This window comes from Armigeres subalbatus, chromosome 1 (genome assembly GCF_024139115.2).
Source record: "Armigeres subalbatus isolate Guangzhou_Male chromosome 1, GZ_Asu_2, whole genome shotgun sequence".
NCBI lineage: Eukaryota > Metazoa > Arthropoda > Insecta > Diptera > Culicidae > Armigeres > Armigeres subalbatus.
Genome location: NC_085139.1, coordinates 85,931,899 through 85,948,203, shown reverse-complemented (window position 1 = coordinate 85,948,203; position 16,305 = coordinate 85,931,899). Strand labels below are relative to the sequence as shown.

Genomic DNA, 16,305 nt, shown 5'->3' with positions numbered 1-16,305 from the left:
GGTTTCTAAGCCAGGTTACCATTTTTGCATTCGTCACGAGGCTAACACGATGATACTGTTATGCCCAGGGAAGTCGAGACAATTTCCAATCCGAAAATTGCCTAGACCGGCGCCGGGCATCTAATCCAGCCACCCTCAGCATGGTCTTGAAGGTCAGCTAGTTGTTTATTACGACCCCAAGGAGCTTCAAACTCCGCTTTGGTTCCATAATACCGGGCCCCAGTATTGAACTTGTTACGGTAATGTAATGTGACACTGTGAATGTTCTGCGTCTAGAATCGAAGTCGACAGCCTATAAATAAGCAATTAAATGTTTATGTAGTGAAGGGTTCCATGCACAGACATCGAAATATTGATGCCGCAGGGATCGTTTCTATCGAGGTTCCCAAACAGGATAAGAATCCTTCACGACAGCTCAGTTATAAATACAGCAAACTAATTTCCTGTAGACGAAATGCGCAATACGCTATGAAAATATATTTCCGGGTTTAGGCTGATGGACCAAAATCTCATATGAAACCTCGTCATATCCCGTAGTGGGCACCACCTAGCCATCTCTCTCAGGCACCAAGAAAGAACGTGTATCATTTTAATTTGGTAACTATTTCATGTTGATTCCGCAATCATCTTTATGTTCGTATACAAAAATTAACAAACTTTGCGGAACGCCTGCGGTAATAAGAACGCTTCTCTGGCCGGCATCGGTCTCGTATGGTATATAGCTTTCCAAAAACCGGTACAAGCCCACCGGCTTGTAACGAGAGCGCGAAGGCATCCCAGCTTGCGCTATTGGATGCGTTATTCACATCAAGTGCACAGCGTGCATCACTAATGCACAGTCTTGAATACCTCGCCTTTTCTGTCGGATCGCTATATCGGCGGTCTTTACCACCGAAGTGATAGCGTCCAACGTGAACTTACACTTGCGAAAACCGAACTGATTGCCTGTTGAGGATGACCCTCTTTAACAACTTGCCGGTCGTGTCTATAAGACAGATTGGTCGCCCGGCGTCTTCCCGGCCTCAAGCAACAACACGGTGCGGTGCGGTGCAGGAGGTCAGGGACTACCTTAATAATCCTCGAAACCGTTAGGGGATTGAGAAGAGCTCCCTTTGGTCTTGGCCATCAATATCCTGTAGGATTCGCGGTGGCTCCTCCACATAGGTTGTCGAAGCACGTTCTCTTGCTGCTCTTGATGGTCAGTTTCGTAGCTCGAAACACTTCACGGCGGTTCGCTCTTTCATCCTCGGTGTGGGTACGTTGCATCCTTCGTCTAGCCTTGAGGCAGGTTGATCGAAGGGCCACAATCTCGGCACTCCACCAGCATACCGGGCGTCTACCATTTCTCGACAGGGCTTTCCTCGGCATGGTGGCGTGCGTTGCCCACGCGTGATAGGACAGCTACCAACGCATCCTCGCTTATACCTTCAGTGTTGGCTTCCAGTCTCAGGGCGGCGGTTATAACTTCGCTGTCACCCAAGGACCTGACAGGGATCCCCGGACCTCGGATGTTGCACGCCATAGTTGATCTTAAAGCGAATTACTAGATGATCACGATGGGTGTAACCTTCATCCATCAGTCTAAGTCTGGTCCCAGACCGGGACTGACAAACGTTGTCAATCCATGACTCGATTGGTGCAGCGGCTGCCCCACTCCACTGCCCAAGCGTTAAAATCTACTGCTATGACGACCGCCTTACGACTCACTGTTCTAAAGGCCATCAATAGAACACACCATTGATCTCGGCTATCGCGACACCCTCAACAGAGGAGTGTGCCACTACCACCTCTTGAATCGGGTACTTCCTGTCGTGCAAATAGCCACATGATCACCATAGTGGATGAATGGATGAGTCCTAGCTCATCATAAGACAGGGGAGAGGAGTCGTTGTCAACCACTCTGTCTTATGGTGAGCAAGATGGTAGAAGAGGCAGGGATTTGCATGGATAACTGCACGATCCATTCTAAGCGGTACTTGAAGCCTTTGGAGGTGATGATTGACGATAAGCTGATCTTCGGTAGCCACGTCGACTACGTCTGCAAGAAATCTTCAACAGCTGTTCCGGTATTATCGAGAATGATGTCCAGTAACTCGAGGGAGTGTTCCAGCAGACGTAGACGTTAGTAGCTGATGTTACTATATATTTAATCAGATGGCAACGCGAGTATCCTTCGATTTAGAAAAAAAATTCCATCCGACGGTAGTCAATTTTCCCATTGACCATAGAAAAACGATGTCTATTTAACAGAATTTGTGACTCAATCATTTTCTCCGCGGTAGCATGCAAATTAAAAAAAGGGGAAACACTTAATTGGACAAATTATGTCCAATTTATAATGGGAGAAATTTACCTCATAATTAGGGCTACAACAAGGCACCTCTATTTATTTGTCGCCACGAGCCCTTGGGCATACTTCTGCTGTGATGTCCTGCCGGTTTCCAATCCAGCGCTTGCTTATTTACTCTTCTCGTGAACAAATTCATAGATTTCACGTTAGAGTCGAATTTGTTTAATTCTTCGTGCGTTGACCGCGCTCTAGCCTGCTTCATGTCGATCTTAGTTCCGCCGTCCGACGCTAACAGAATTGCATGTGTTTGACCTTCTTCGTTTCTGGCCCGCCTACCGTAAATTTGAAGGGGTTTCACCTGTTGACATCCTACGATTTGATCTTGTTGTGAGATCTGCCATTGACAAGCGTCCGGCCGACCTAACTCCGCACATCGTCAGCCAAATCAAAGTCGTTCAAATGCTCCATAGTAATAGGCTACCAGAGCAGTCCGTGGTTTGATAATCAATAAATCTCACCCAACATTTTGAATGAGCGCAAAATTAAGTAAATTTTGAACCGCAAAGCAGATTTTTTTTTGCATGATTTGGTAAATCGGAAAAAAAATTAGCAATGATTAGAATTTAACAACATCGCTCTGTGGAGTTTTTCATTATGAAACGAAGAGTAATGTGAAATTTATTTTGTGCGAGAATACAGGCATGTTTCATACTAATAAAAGGGTTGAGATAAAACTTTGCTCAACTATTCATAAGACATCCAGCCATTTCCCACTAATTTGATTTATGCATACTCAACCAATCAAATACAAGTTTAACTAATATGGTATATTTTTTCTTTCCCGTTTTCCAATAGATCGACACAAACAAAGACGGCTTCATCGAACTAAAGGAACTGAAAGACGCCCTCGACCAGGTTGGTTTCAAACTGCCCGGCTACCAGGTCCGGTTAATGATCGACGAGTACAGCAACAAACAACGCTCACACAATGTCGGCAAGCTCTCCTACGACGAGTTTGAAGCCCTGTGCATGGACCTCAAAGCCAAGGATGTGGCGAGCACTTTCAAAACGGCTGTATCGAAAAAAGAAAACCTGGAAACCCTTGGCGGTATGTCGGACTCGTCGGCCGCCGGTACGACACATTCGGTGCGCATCGAAGAACAGTTGGCCTTCAGCGATTGGATCAACTCCAACCTGGGCTACGATCAGGATTTAAAGCACTTGCTCCCGCTGGATCCGGAGGGTAAGCAGCTTTACGACAAAATCAAAGATGGTATCCTACTGTGCAAAATTATCAACCACTCGTGCCCGGACACTATCGACGAGCGAGCCATCAACAAGAAGAACCTCACTGTATACACCAAATTCGAAAATCTAACGTTGGCCCTGGTGTCGTCACAGGCCATCGGATGTAACATTGTCAATATTGACGCACACGACCTGGCGAAGGGCAAACCTCATCTTGTGTTGGGCCTGCTCTGGCAAATCATCCGCATCGGTCTATTCAGCCATATTACATTAGACAGTTGTCCGGGGCTGGCCACCCTGTTGGCGGATGGCGAACGCTTGGAAGATCTCATGAAGCTCTCCCCAGAAGCCATTCTCCTTCGGTGGGTCAACCATCACCTCGAGCGAGCTGGTATCGCTCGACGTTGTACCAACTTCCAGAGTGACATCTCCGATTCGGAGGTTTACAGCTATCTGTTGAATCAGATAGGTCCCAAAGATGCCGGAGTCACGCTGGAAGCACTCAGGGTAAGTGCTCCGTTTTGTTGTTTGTTTTAAAATGAATAATGATGAATCGTATTTATTTCCAGGAGCACAATACTTTAAATCGTGCAGAAGTGATGTTGCAACAGGCAGCCAAACTGAACTGTCGATCGTTCGTAACACCACAAGATGTTGTTAATGGTGTCTACAAGCTGAACTTGGCGTTTGTCGCTAATTTGTTCAATAACCACCCCGGTCTGGATCAGCCGGATGAAATCGAAGGCCTAGAATCCATCGAAGAAACCCGCGAGGAGAAGAGTAAGTTCACTATCTCAATAGTTGCATTCAAAGTGCTCATTTATTCTTCATCTAACTTCAGCCTACCGTAACTGGATGAACTCCATGGGTGTGAAACCGCATGTAAACTGGCTCTACTCAGACCTAGCCGACGGGCTCATCATCTTCCAACTGTTCGACATCATTCAACCCGGTATTGTCAACTGGAAAAAGGTGCACCAGAAGTTTACCCCGCTGCGCAAATTTATGGAAAAGCTGGAAAACTGCAACTACGCGGTAGAGTTGGGCAAACAGCTTAAATTCTCGCTGGTCGGTATTGCCGGACAGGATTTGAGCGACGGAAATGCCACTCTGACACTTGGTAAGACAATATTTTTAAGTTCCTTTTTCGAGAACAATAATTAAAAGTAAACCCGTTGCTTTCAATTTTAGCACTCATCTGGCAATTGATGCGAGCATACACTCTGTCCATCCTATCACGCCTGGCCAACACCGGCAATCCGATCATCGAGCGGGAAATCGTCCAGTGGGTGAACACCAAGTTGAAAAACGCCGGCAAGAGCACGAGTCTGCGAAACTTCCAGGACTCTTCGATTGCGGACGGCAAGGTCGTTATTGACCTTATCGATTCCATCAAGCCGGGCAGCATCAACTACGATAACGTCAAGGAAGGCGGAAATGCGGAGGTGAGTTGGCAATTTTTATTCTTCTTACTTGACCTGATTGAAAGGGGTGTTAGTCATGTTAAAGTATAAATACATTCTATTAAATATCATCGGATTTTGACATTTATTTCGAACGTTTTGTATTTTTTTCAAAAGTAAGCTCGCATGAACGCAATCAAAAAACGACACAAATCCAAATGATATCGTCCGCATTGCAATTAATAGACAAAACCTACCAAACGCATTAGTTTATTTTTCAATAATAGGCCACACAATAGAAGAATAAATCGCTCTCTGTTATACATCACAAATTAGTGACGAAAACGTTGGCGCGGAAATCATATTTGCCGTGTCACGGTGCAGTAGTTTGCAGAAATAATCACGTGTCGTGTTGGGAGGAGCTTTTGCTATACATAGGGATAGGTGACGGTGATAACAAAAGACAATATTTTAAAGTTTCTCAACTTCTGCGAATTTTGTTCTGTGCAGTTCCCTAGGATATATAGGATCAAAGACATTGTATTGAACGAACCCAACAGATCAATAAATTTGGCGGAATAATACTGCCTGCATTCGCTCCATAAATTGCATGAGTCACACTCTTCGCTGTTGAGTGGGATGCTTTGAACGTGTGTTGATGCCACAGGCACTCACCAACATGTGAGAAGAGTGAGAACCAGTGAGAAGCGATTTATTGGGGTTGTTCGCACTCTCACTTCTCTTCGTTTTGTATCGCATTCGTGTGGTTATTTATAGCCATTTGTTCAAATCGGCAAAGAAGAATTTTCTTTCCTTAGCATCGTGCAGGCATACGTATACGATGGTGATGAATCGATGAGGAACATGCTGGATTCTAAATTTGTCTCGCATTGGTGCGTTTGATTCTATTTTTATTCTTGTTCTATTTTTGTTCATTCCAGTTGGAAAATATGAACAAGAATGCTGGCCAATAATTATTGCTCCGTTTTGATAATAATTGGATCTTATTACATAGTTTATTCCATTATTTTGATCAGTATGCTGGTATAGAAGAAGTCTGTTCGTAAGAAGACTATTAATTTTAGTAGAATGATTTTATAGATTTTGATCCTTCCTTAATAACCGATCATTTAGATTATGTTGAAATTGCTTCTCCCAGCTTAAAATGACGCAAATTCATGAATTTTCAATCAAAGTTGTTTGTATGGATTTTGATTGATTATGCCCGTTTCAGTGGGTAATAATAATAAAGCTACCACTTTATCTTCATGCCTGCCGTATATACTAACGACACTATCACCTTTGCCTCTAATTTATGGTCTGTGCAATTGAAAAATTGAATCGCAAATGCTTTGTTAGTAAAATTATTTACAAAATTGAGCGTACATCATAGGATGAATAGGGGAATTGCTCCTTGAATCCATACCATGTAAGGTAAGCCATCCAGAAATCATCTTGCCCACCAATTTTAAAATCTTCATTTCTCGAAAACTAGTTGCTGGAAACAGTTGAAGTTCTACTTTTTCCATACAATTATCAAACAATTATAATGAAACTTGAACTGTTTCCAACAACTAGTTTTCGAAAAATGAAGATTTTAAAATTAGTGGGCGAAAGCTGGGTGAGGGTGATTTCTGGGTGTCTTACCCGTCTTACCCTACCCAAATCAATACCATTCGAAAACATAGAATTGGTGCGCAAATTGTTTTATTTCTCATTTTTGTGATTTTTTCAGCAGTGAGCACGACGGATAACAACAAAACAAGACATAAATTGAGCCTAAATGGCCTGTTTTGCGAATGTTATTGATATCGGAGCATGTTAATAATAATGGAACAGATATCCTACATTTAAAATGTTAGATGGCAGATAAATTATTGTTTTCTAGGTTTCTTTTAATTAATTTCAATATGCTTCTCTTTCTTCTTCAATCTATTATACGTACATAAAAAGCTTGTTATTCTCTAATGTGCATTTTTTGAACATAGTTCTGTTAGATGTCCGTCTCAAATAGTCCCGTTACGCCGAAAGTTTGAAGATGACATCAATAAATTTTGAATATGCATCTTTATCTAATTTTTTCGATTTTTTCAATATTGGTTACAACCTTAGGACGTTTATTTAGTGGCGTCTTTGTCTCAAAAAAATATCACATAAATCTGATTATAAAATGTAGCGGCGGTCATTTTTCCATACATTTTTGGGAGGGTCAAATTGGCTATTATCCAAAATTTCTATAAAAGGGGAGTAAATACTTTCGCGTGGTTGGTATTTTTGAGATACAATTTTTTTAGAGACTCCGTGTTTTAAAATCCTATTACGTGGCTGAAAGGCTGTTCGTTATTTTTTATGCACTTGGACTATTAGAAGGTGTCTCGTCTGTAAATAATTGGATTTAATAGTATCACTATTAATGAATGTCTCGAGCTTATAATCGATTCCGACACTATTGCATCCTGTTCAAATTAAACCAAGTTAAGTACTTGACTATACATAATTTGGAATAGCAATATTTTTCACTCGCTTTAAGTTGCATCAGATGTGTTGGTGGAGCTTATTTAACAAAAGATATTTCAGCTGAATTTCTTAGGCATACTACTTAAAATTTTCACCTTTGTCCGTGTCATATTCATTTTTTCTGCTTCTTTCTTCCCCTTGCAATAAGAAATATTAGTTAGGATTAGTTAGGGTGTAATAAATTATAGTTATGGTGGGTGCACCAATCGTCGCTATGCATAATAACAACTTAAAAAATAAGTGAAAGGCATGCGGGTCGACTTTATATATCAAGCGAAAGGTTTTACTTCCTGCTCCTTAGAACAGCTGTGAAAACCACAATAAAATTTGTTAATATCCTCAAAATTGATTAATCCATAATAGGAACACATGCACTAGTTGTGGCACTATTCTTAATTTTTTTGATTCTTATTTGGCAAATCCCATTGAAAATTTTTTTGGAAGTTTAGCAGAAAATTCGTCGGAATTGACATAAAAAATTCTTCAGAACTTTCACGAGAAATTGTTCCAAATTTCTACAGAAAAATGTTCGGAATATCCACGGAAAGCTCCTGTTGAGTATTAGAGTGCGGCTGGTAGAATGGGTGTTTTAATGTTGGCCTGCTCAGTCTAGAATCATTAGGACGGCTAGTTTAGTACCTATAGCATAGCATGGAGAGGAGCAGTTTTCAAGAGGAATTCTCCGGAATTTCATCGGCAAATTATTTAGAATTTTCGAGGAAGATTGTTCAAAATGTTGATTTTAATTGAAAATTGTTCAGATTTTTTAAGGAATTTCTTTGGATTTCCACGAGAAATTCTTGGTACAGTAGACGTTCGATAACTGCAAGTAATTTTACTGCAATTCGATTACACTTCTATTGCATCTGACGTCGACTGACAACCGTTTGACGTCTAAAATGCGTTGCAGTTATCGAACGGTATTCGCGCTAACGTAAACGCTAAACGTAAACATGTTGCAGTTATCTAACGACTAGTTTAAGGTACCCCGGGGCAAGTGAAAATATGGGGTAAGTGGGTACTATGGCTGCCGGTGCATCGATGAAGGTTTTTATTGATAACAATGTTCTAGAAAGAATCAACGAATTCACCCGACTCAACATTATTTGGGGTGAGGCACCATACTAATGCTATCGCTAGATCATGACTTTAAACTATCGGGAAAAGTCATTATTTTTATTTTTATTCAATGGATTTCCTACAAAGTTGTCAATTATAAATTTATCACTGATGTGGAAAGTGAATATTTTGAGCAATTGAATAACTGTGTGACATCGAAAACGATTTATGAGTTTTAATTAAAGACAAAATCTGCAATTTTCACTTGCCCTTGTCTTGTGTTTTGTTATTTTCAAACTTCGCATCAGATTTACAGATTTTTAGATAAATAAAGTGCGTAGGGCATAGATTGGCAATCTCGTTCTATTACAAATTTAAATGCGCATCGCCTGAATAAAAACGTTTCTTTTGAAGTATTGATTTATGTAATAATTTGTTCTTTCAACAGAGAAATATTCATTCGAAAAGTGAATAAAGACATTTGACCACCTAAAACATTTGGTACAAAAGTACAAAAGCAACCAACTCAAAATAGTATACTTTTTTCATTTTTTAGTTGGGCCGCCCTCTTATTCGATTTTATTTGATGCCGAATAAGAGGGAGGCCCATCAAATATCTTACAGGTAAAATTATTTCTTCCACTACCAATATTTTTTGTAATTAAATAAATGGTAGACGTGTTCAACACTTCAACTACGGAAGCATATAATGATGTATATACGTGGTTTATGTTCTGAAATATATTGTTTTCTGAGTATGCGATAACAGTTTTGCTGAACTAGCGTTTCTTAGGTCCCACTTGCACCGGGGTACCTTATTATCCATTAGAAATTTCTTGGGCAATTCCATTGGCCAAAAGCAAAATACGACCAAACTTGTAATTTGGCCGAAAAAGTCGTTTTCCCTAACAGGTCGTTTGGCCGAGTATTTCATCAGCCCGAAAATGCTGTTTGGCAGAAATAGTCGTTTGACAGAATTGTCCATTTGGCCGAAAATGTCGTTTGGCCAAACGGTCATACGACCAAATGCCAATTATTGAACGGATAATATGGTCAAAAATGTCCACCCGTTTGACCACATGCCATTTACGGCGAAATAGACTTTTTGTCAAATGAACCTCAAACCTCTCTACTTTTTATGTCGATACTGCCCTTTAAGCTAAAAGTCATCTAACCAAATCCGATTAAGACAAATTGAACGCACATCCGAAACTGTTATCAGGTCAAGAATGGTTTGTCCGAAAATGCAGTTTGACCAAAAGTGACATATAGCCGAAAGGGACATTCGGCCGAACTGGTAATTTGGCCGTTAAAAATCGTTGGATCGAATAGATCATTTGATCGAAAATGCCGTTTGGTAGGAATGGTCATTTGACAGAAAGAACCATTTGGCCTGTAAAGTGTCCTTTCTGTAAAACAACCCTTTCGGCCAAACGGCATTTTTGCCATATGACCTAATCGGCCAAATGACTTTTTGGCCAAATGGTTTTTTTAAAAGGACATTTCTGGGCTTGTTTTTGAGCTATATGGCTCTTTCTGCCAAATATCCATTCTTGTCAAATGGCATTTTTGGTCAAATGGTCTATCTGGTCAAACGACTTTTCGGCTGTTTCCGAACTCTCCGACAATTTCCTTTAGCACGGTGTTGATTCTGATGATTAATACTTCCAAACTGACTGGATCTGGCTGTTTATCTGTCTCTTCTTCCATACACTTCTGTAATCTGATTATCTTTCCGATGACATCAATTTTCTTCCCTAGCTCGTCAATTTTCTGGGTGAGTTTTCCAATCTCGGCCCTGCATCGTGGGTTACGCTCTCTGTTGTCTTAAGTATTGCTGATGATTGATGCTGTTGTTTCTGATTCTCTGCGCCTTCTCCAATATCCTCTTCATTGGTTTCCATTCGTCTTTCTTCCTCTCGTCCGGATGCTGATCGTCTCCATCTCGTCTTGTAAGTCCGGGAAGTTTTCGTACCGTCTGAGGATGTCGAACTGGTTCTCGTGTCGTGGGTCTCGTTTCGGATATAACTCCATCGCTTCTTTTTGCGTGATTCTCCTTCGTTGTACAGCCTTGTTCACCTTCATCTGTCTCGCTCTCTCCGGACATCTTCGATCGTCGGATGGGTGCTCACAGTTCAGGCATCTTGCTCGTCCATTGCATTCCGTCTCATTCACATGTTCGTTTCCGCAATTTTGACATCTGGTTTTCTTCCTGCATGCTGCTGTCTTGTGACCGTACATCCAGCAGTTTCGACACTGCTTCATCGGGAAGATGTAGAGGTCCAGTTGAAATCGCCATCCATATAGTACTGCTGTTTCCGCCAAAACTCCTCTTTGAATTTAATCCTTATCGTCCTCGTGTTCACCAGCTGTCCTTCGTTGTTTTTCCGCTTCAGTCTTTCCATGCTAATTATCTCTTCGCCCGCCTACAAGTTTTCCCTGATTTCTTCCTCGCTGCAGCTTAGCGGGACTTCCTTCGCCAGTCCTATGATTTCCTTTGCGATGTGTGGAGTAAAGATACGTAATCCCAGCTTGCAGAGTACCAGGGTACTAGCTTCCTTCGCCGTTTCGAATGTCACCTTGAAGCGGAATCGTCCAATTTGTTGTATGTCCTTGATTCTTCGGATACCTTTGGTCGTGAGTGCTTTGCCAACTCTTGATGGGTGATTGTAGCTGTTTTGATCTGGGTTCGTTGTTTCAACGTATACTGTTTCTGATTGCCAGGTTGGTGAACTGCTTTGACTCGTTTGTTTTTCTGCTGTTTTTCTTTTTTGATTCTGCACGCCTGTCGTGTTCGCTTGAGTGCCCTTTATGACTCCTGCCATTCCTGCTCTATCGTTGTACTTCTTTCATGTAACTATCTGTGACATTGTCCTCCTATACGACACTTACGACTGCTTATATACTACTATATTTATACCAATTTGTTGGAATTTTGCCCGTATCTTCTTCTTTCGACCACTGCGTACTGCAGCCGAAGCGTATTCCGTCGACCCGCTGTGTGCCTCTTTTCCGCATCTGGTTGCTTTCCTCCTTCGAACCTTTTATGTGCTTCCGTCTCCTGGTATCCAAATTGTCCGTTTTTCAAGTATTCGAATTTGACTTGTCCTTTTTCACTGGCTATAATCGATAACTGATAACTTCTGTTTTTTCAACACTTTACTCGGCGGCGGCCATCATGTTTTCCTCCAGCCTTACTTTATTATCAATGTCACCGCACCCTCCAAAGGGATGTTAAAGAGCAGGTACAATAGATTATCATCTTATTGGCGTTTCGAATGGACTATAGAGCATCGCTGGAACTCGAGCAACGCATTGTCACCTAGACCAATCGTATCAGTTTATCAGATAATCTGAATCCAACGAAAGTTTTATAAAAACTCATTCATCTAAAACCTATTCAAAAGATGAAGACCAAACCTTTATTGAATAACGGAATACCTATGACAAACTTCTTCAGGAATAGCATCTTTTCTGATAATGCAGTTTCCTTTAAATGTATTGATTGATTATTATTTATGTAACTAAAAGAGTGTAATTTTTGCATTTATTTGTGATAAAATATTTACCGATGCCATTTATCTTCGTTCGCAGGAAAACCTTGAAAACGCCAAGTACGCTGTCTCGATGGCGCGCAAGATCGGCGCCCGGGTGTACGCCTTGCCGGAGGACATTGCCGAGGTAAAACCGAAGATGATCATGACCGTGTTCGCGTGCCTGATGGCCATGGACTACGTGCCGAACATGGATAGTGTTAAAAATGGCACGACTGCCACGCCGGTTGTGGTGGCGGCGGTCACAGTACCGGAACCGGTTACCAAGGTGGAAGTAGTCGAACCAGTTACGACGAAAGCAATCGAAGTGGTAACTAACGGAGGGGGTGACAGTAATGGGGTTATTATCACGACCAACGGAAACGGTGCAATCGAAGACGGAACGGAAACGACGACGACGACGACCGTGGAAGGTGTTGTGGACGAGTTCGCCGATTAAATCATCCGCGTTGAAGCTAAGTATGTAGGGTTTTGCGTAGTGCGCATATTAGTCACAATACATTTGTAAAGGACGATGGGAGCGGGCGGGGGTTTCATACCGACTCGGGCGCGGGTTTGTAGCTAGGACCATAAACTATATTGTTTAGTTTTTAGATGAAATTTATTTTCAATGCGAATTGTTTCTTTCCAAACAAGGGTCTCAGTTGATCAAATGATTGAACGATTGAACATTTTACATGTTGTATGACTGGAATGTTCGAGGGTGTATTTTTCTCAAAACAGCGCTCATTCGTCAGTTTGAGATGATGATGCCGACATTGTTGTTGGTGATGATGAGAGCCCCAAAGGTTTATACAGATAGGTGTTCCAGCAAAGACAAGAGCAGAATTTATAAGCGATTCAGCGATTTGATAGTTTGCTTTGTCGTATCTGTATCGATTGTTTACAAATAATATGACGACATTAACGACATAAATAATGCTATGTTGTGAAGATGTTTCAGTAACGTTCTCATCGTTCTGGAACCTAATTGTATAGGTTGAAACACCTATCTTTATAAGTTTTTGTTTTGCCAAGAGATTAAGCTAACTGACTCAGTTGTTATGAGCACACTGATCGAAAAATGCCAATAAATTCAGTTTGTTAAAAACGTTTTCTTGAGAAGAAAACCTTTGTCAAATACAAATTTGAGTTCTTTATAACCATGATGAAACTTTATTTTCTATCTACTTTGTATTTATATATAAAATATTGACTATCGTATCAAACACATGTATTATATTTTAAAAATAATCGGCAAAATAATAAAATTAAATCCTGCATCCACTTGCGAAGAGGAGTAAATTTGTTGATTTTTTGCACTTAACAATGTATTGAGGAAACAGAATAACTATACATTTAAGTTTTGTCGTTTGAGCTTTGTAACATCTTTCTTCCCTACGTACGTACGTATAAATTATTAGGCAAACAGCGTGCCAAAATTAAGATAAATTTGTTTTCGATCGCGAATTTGATTGAGATTTGAAAAAATGAAGCATGAACGTATACTGAAAGGCAGTGTGGTTGTGTTCAGGCGAATGCCACAAAACAATAAATCCAAGCTATTGTATGTGAAAGTTGTGACACCCTATGTTTATTCTCTTGGCCTTTGATCACTTACTATACTATTCATGAAATTGCGTTAGAACAGAACAAAATGCTATTAAATGTATTATTGAATCATACATCTCTACTAAATCAAATCGGGATTATCTGCTGCTATCCCAGCAATAAAGTCGTACTATAACTCTATCAAAATATCATTTCCAAAAACATAATCAGTAATAACAGTCGTGTTTCTTTGTCTTGCTTCTATGCCATCAATTTTTGTTACGCTATTGATGAGTGCATTTTGATCTACACATTAGCAGAACGTATCATATTTTCTTCATTGGTTGCGAAGAATGCCGTCTCCTTAATTTTTTGCTCTGTTTGTAAATCAAATTTATCTTATAGGTGTAACCTATTAGCAAGTAGAATTCCTTCGTATTAAGATATAGCTAAGCAACAAGTGAATAGAAAGACAACATTTTAAACACCACCTTAACAGCGCAAGTTAAACGAATTGAACTAATCAGTTAGATATACAAACAAACAAACAACGTTTGCAAATTATACCAACGGTAACAAATAATTAAAAAAAAGCTATTAACAAGACAGTAAACAGCATTTTGGAATTGAAGTTTTATTGCATTTTATGACGCATTGTGGTAGGCTGCGAGTGGTTTTTGAGCTGCGCACTATACGCATTGTGAAGCCCACCTAAGCCACATGACGGCCATGATGCGGCGTGCACCTAATGTAGTAAGTACAGACAACTATTATACATTATAACAGCTAGTTTATTGGCTAAAACCGTAAAACAAACGTAACTCTATGAAATAGGTTAACTACCGCAACATGCTAAACCGTGAATAAATTCAGTAAATAATAACAACAGTATATACATTTATCCGAATTACTCCCTAATAACTCTTTTGAAGAACAAAGATTTTTTTCTATTTATTGGTCTTAATTCCGGTACTAAAACTTCCGTCTGCCGAGTACACTGGGTCGCTTTTTACGCTCATTTCTCAATGCTCCTCAATCTACAGAACATTTTCAATGCTATTTTTCAAGATTGGGCTACTATTTGCCCGATTTTGAACAAACATGAGGTGAAAAGGCCAGTTCACACGTGCAGCACTTTTCCGGTTTTTGTTTTAGATTTTTTAAATAGTTAGAGGCTTCAAAAAATATGGGTTCTTCGGAGAAGTTGACCTTAAATAAGCCAGAGAATCGACTGAGACAATAAAACAAGATACCATTTTTGAAGGGAAAGGTCAATTGGGGCTTCATCAAATGGGGGTTCGCTAATTTGGGCAAGAAAACGGCAACTTTCAGAACTCCTATAGAAACTAGCGCCGTTAAGTGGAAGAGTTTCGAAAAAATATGATCTGCAACGCTTTTGACCTCCTGAACAAATCTGTAAAAGACCTAAATCTTACGGATTCCAAAATATCTTACTTATATCAGCGTGAACATCGAGTCGCAGGTGAGCATCAACCACACAATTTGTATGAAAATTACAACATGCTCCGACGACGCATCCGACGACGAAAGGCCATTTTCGGCCCGATGGGAGATTTTAAGATCTCAAGGGGAAGCCTCGGATTCAGGGTTACTTACTTATGGATCCTGTACACCTCCGGTAGTGCAAAGGGCCGACTTGAAAGATCTCCATCCTGAGCGCGCTATCGCTTTAACCTGTTGCCAGGTTAGATTTCGATCGACTTCTTTTATTTCTTTATTGAGGCTTCGCCGCCATGAGCCTCTGGGTCTGCCTCTGCTGCGATGTCCCGCTGGGTTCCAGTCTAATGCTTGTTTACAGATTTCGTTTCCGCCCCTACGTAGAGTGTGGCCGACCCAGCCCCACTTCCGATCCCGAATTTCTGTTGCTATCGGCCTCTGGTGACAACGACGATGGAGCTCGTTGTTTGAGATCCAGGTGTGAGGCCACCAGGCCCGAATTATATACCGCAGGCATCTGTTAATGAACACCTGCAGCCATTGATTGTTCTCCACTGATACACACCATGTTTCGCTAGCATATAACAGCACAGATTTCACGTTGGAGTTGAAAATTCGTATTTTGGTGCGTTCACTTATCTGCCTGTTTTTCCAGATATTTCTTAAACTCGCAAAGGCAGCCCTTGCTTTCTTGATCCGTGCGCCTATGTCGATTTTGGTACCGCCGTCTGACGCCATTTGGCTACCAAGATATTGGAAGCTTTCAACATTCTCCACTGGTTGCCCGGCTACTGTGAAGCTCACCGTGTTTACCTCCAACGATTTGGTTTTGTTGACGTTGATGACTAAACCTGCCGAAAAGGAGCGCTCGGCAAGGTCGTTGAGCTTTCTCTGCATATCAGAGCGCCGTTGCGCGAGGAGTGCAACATCATCCGCCAATTCGAAGTCATTTAGGTGCTCCATGGTTATAGGCTGCCATAACAGCCCGCGGTTTGGTTCACGGTCAATCGCATCTACCAGAATCTCGTCGATTACGATGAGGAACAGTAATGGTGATAGAATACATCCTTGCCTCACACCAGCTACGACCGGGATAGTTTCGGCCAAGACCCCATTGTGCAGCACTCTACACGAGAAGGCCTCGTACTGTGCCTCGATGAGGCCGATAATTTTCTCAGGAACCCCCTTGCGTCTCAGGGCGCCCCACATATTCTCGTGATTGAGACGGTCGAAAGCTTTTTCGTAG

At 41.2% G+C, this 16,305-nt stretch overlaps 1 protein-coding gene across 2 annotated transcripts in view; it reads left to right on the top strand.

Annotated features, from left to right (window-relative positions):
- LOC134227802 (plastin-2-like) overlaps positions 1-14,487 on the top strand; it is a 185,817-nt gene extending 171,330 nt beyond the window's left edge. For both annotated transcript variants that reach the window (XM_062709484.1, XM_062709488.1), the window contains exons 2-6: positions 3,146-4,045; positions 4,108-4,318; positions 4,380-4,658; positions 4,730-4,983; positions 12,112-14,487. In XM_062709484.1, the coding sequence (XP_062565468.1) occupies positions 3,146-4,045; positions 4,108-4,318; positions 4,380-4,658; positions 4,730-4,983; positions 12,112-12,510 (2,043 nt within the window). In that variant the 3' untranslated portion in view covers positions 12,511-14,487. The remainder of the gene's footprint in view (positions 1-3,145; positions 4,046-4,107; positions 4,319-4,379; positions 4,659-4,729; positions 4,984-12,111) is intronic.
- The last annotated feature ends 1,818 nt before the right edge of the window (positions 14,488-16,305 follow it).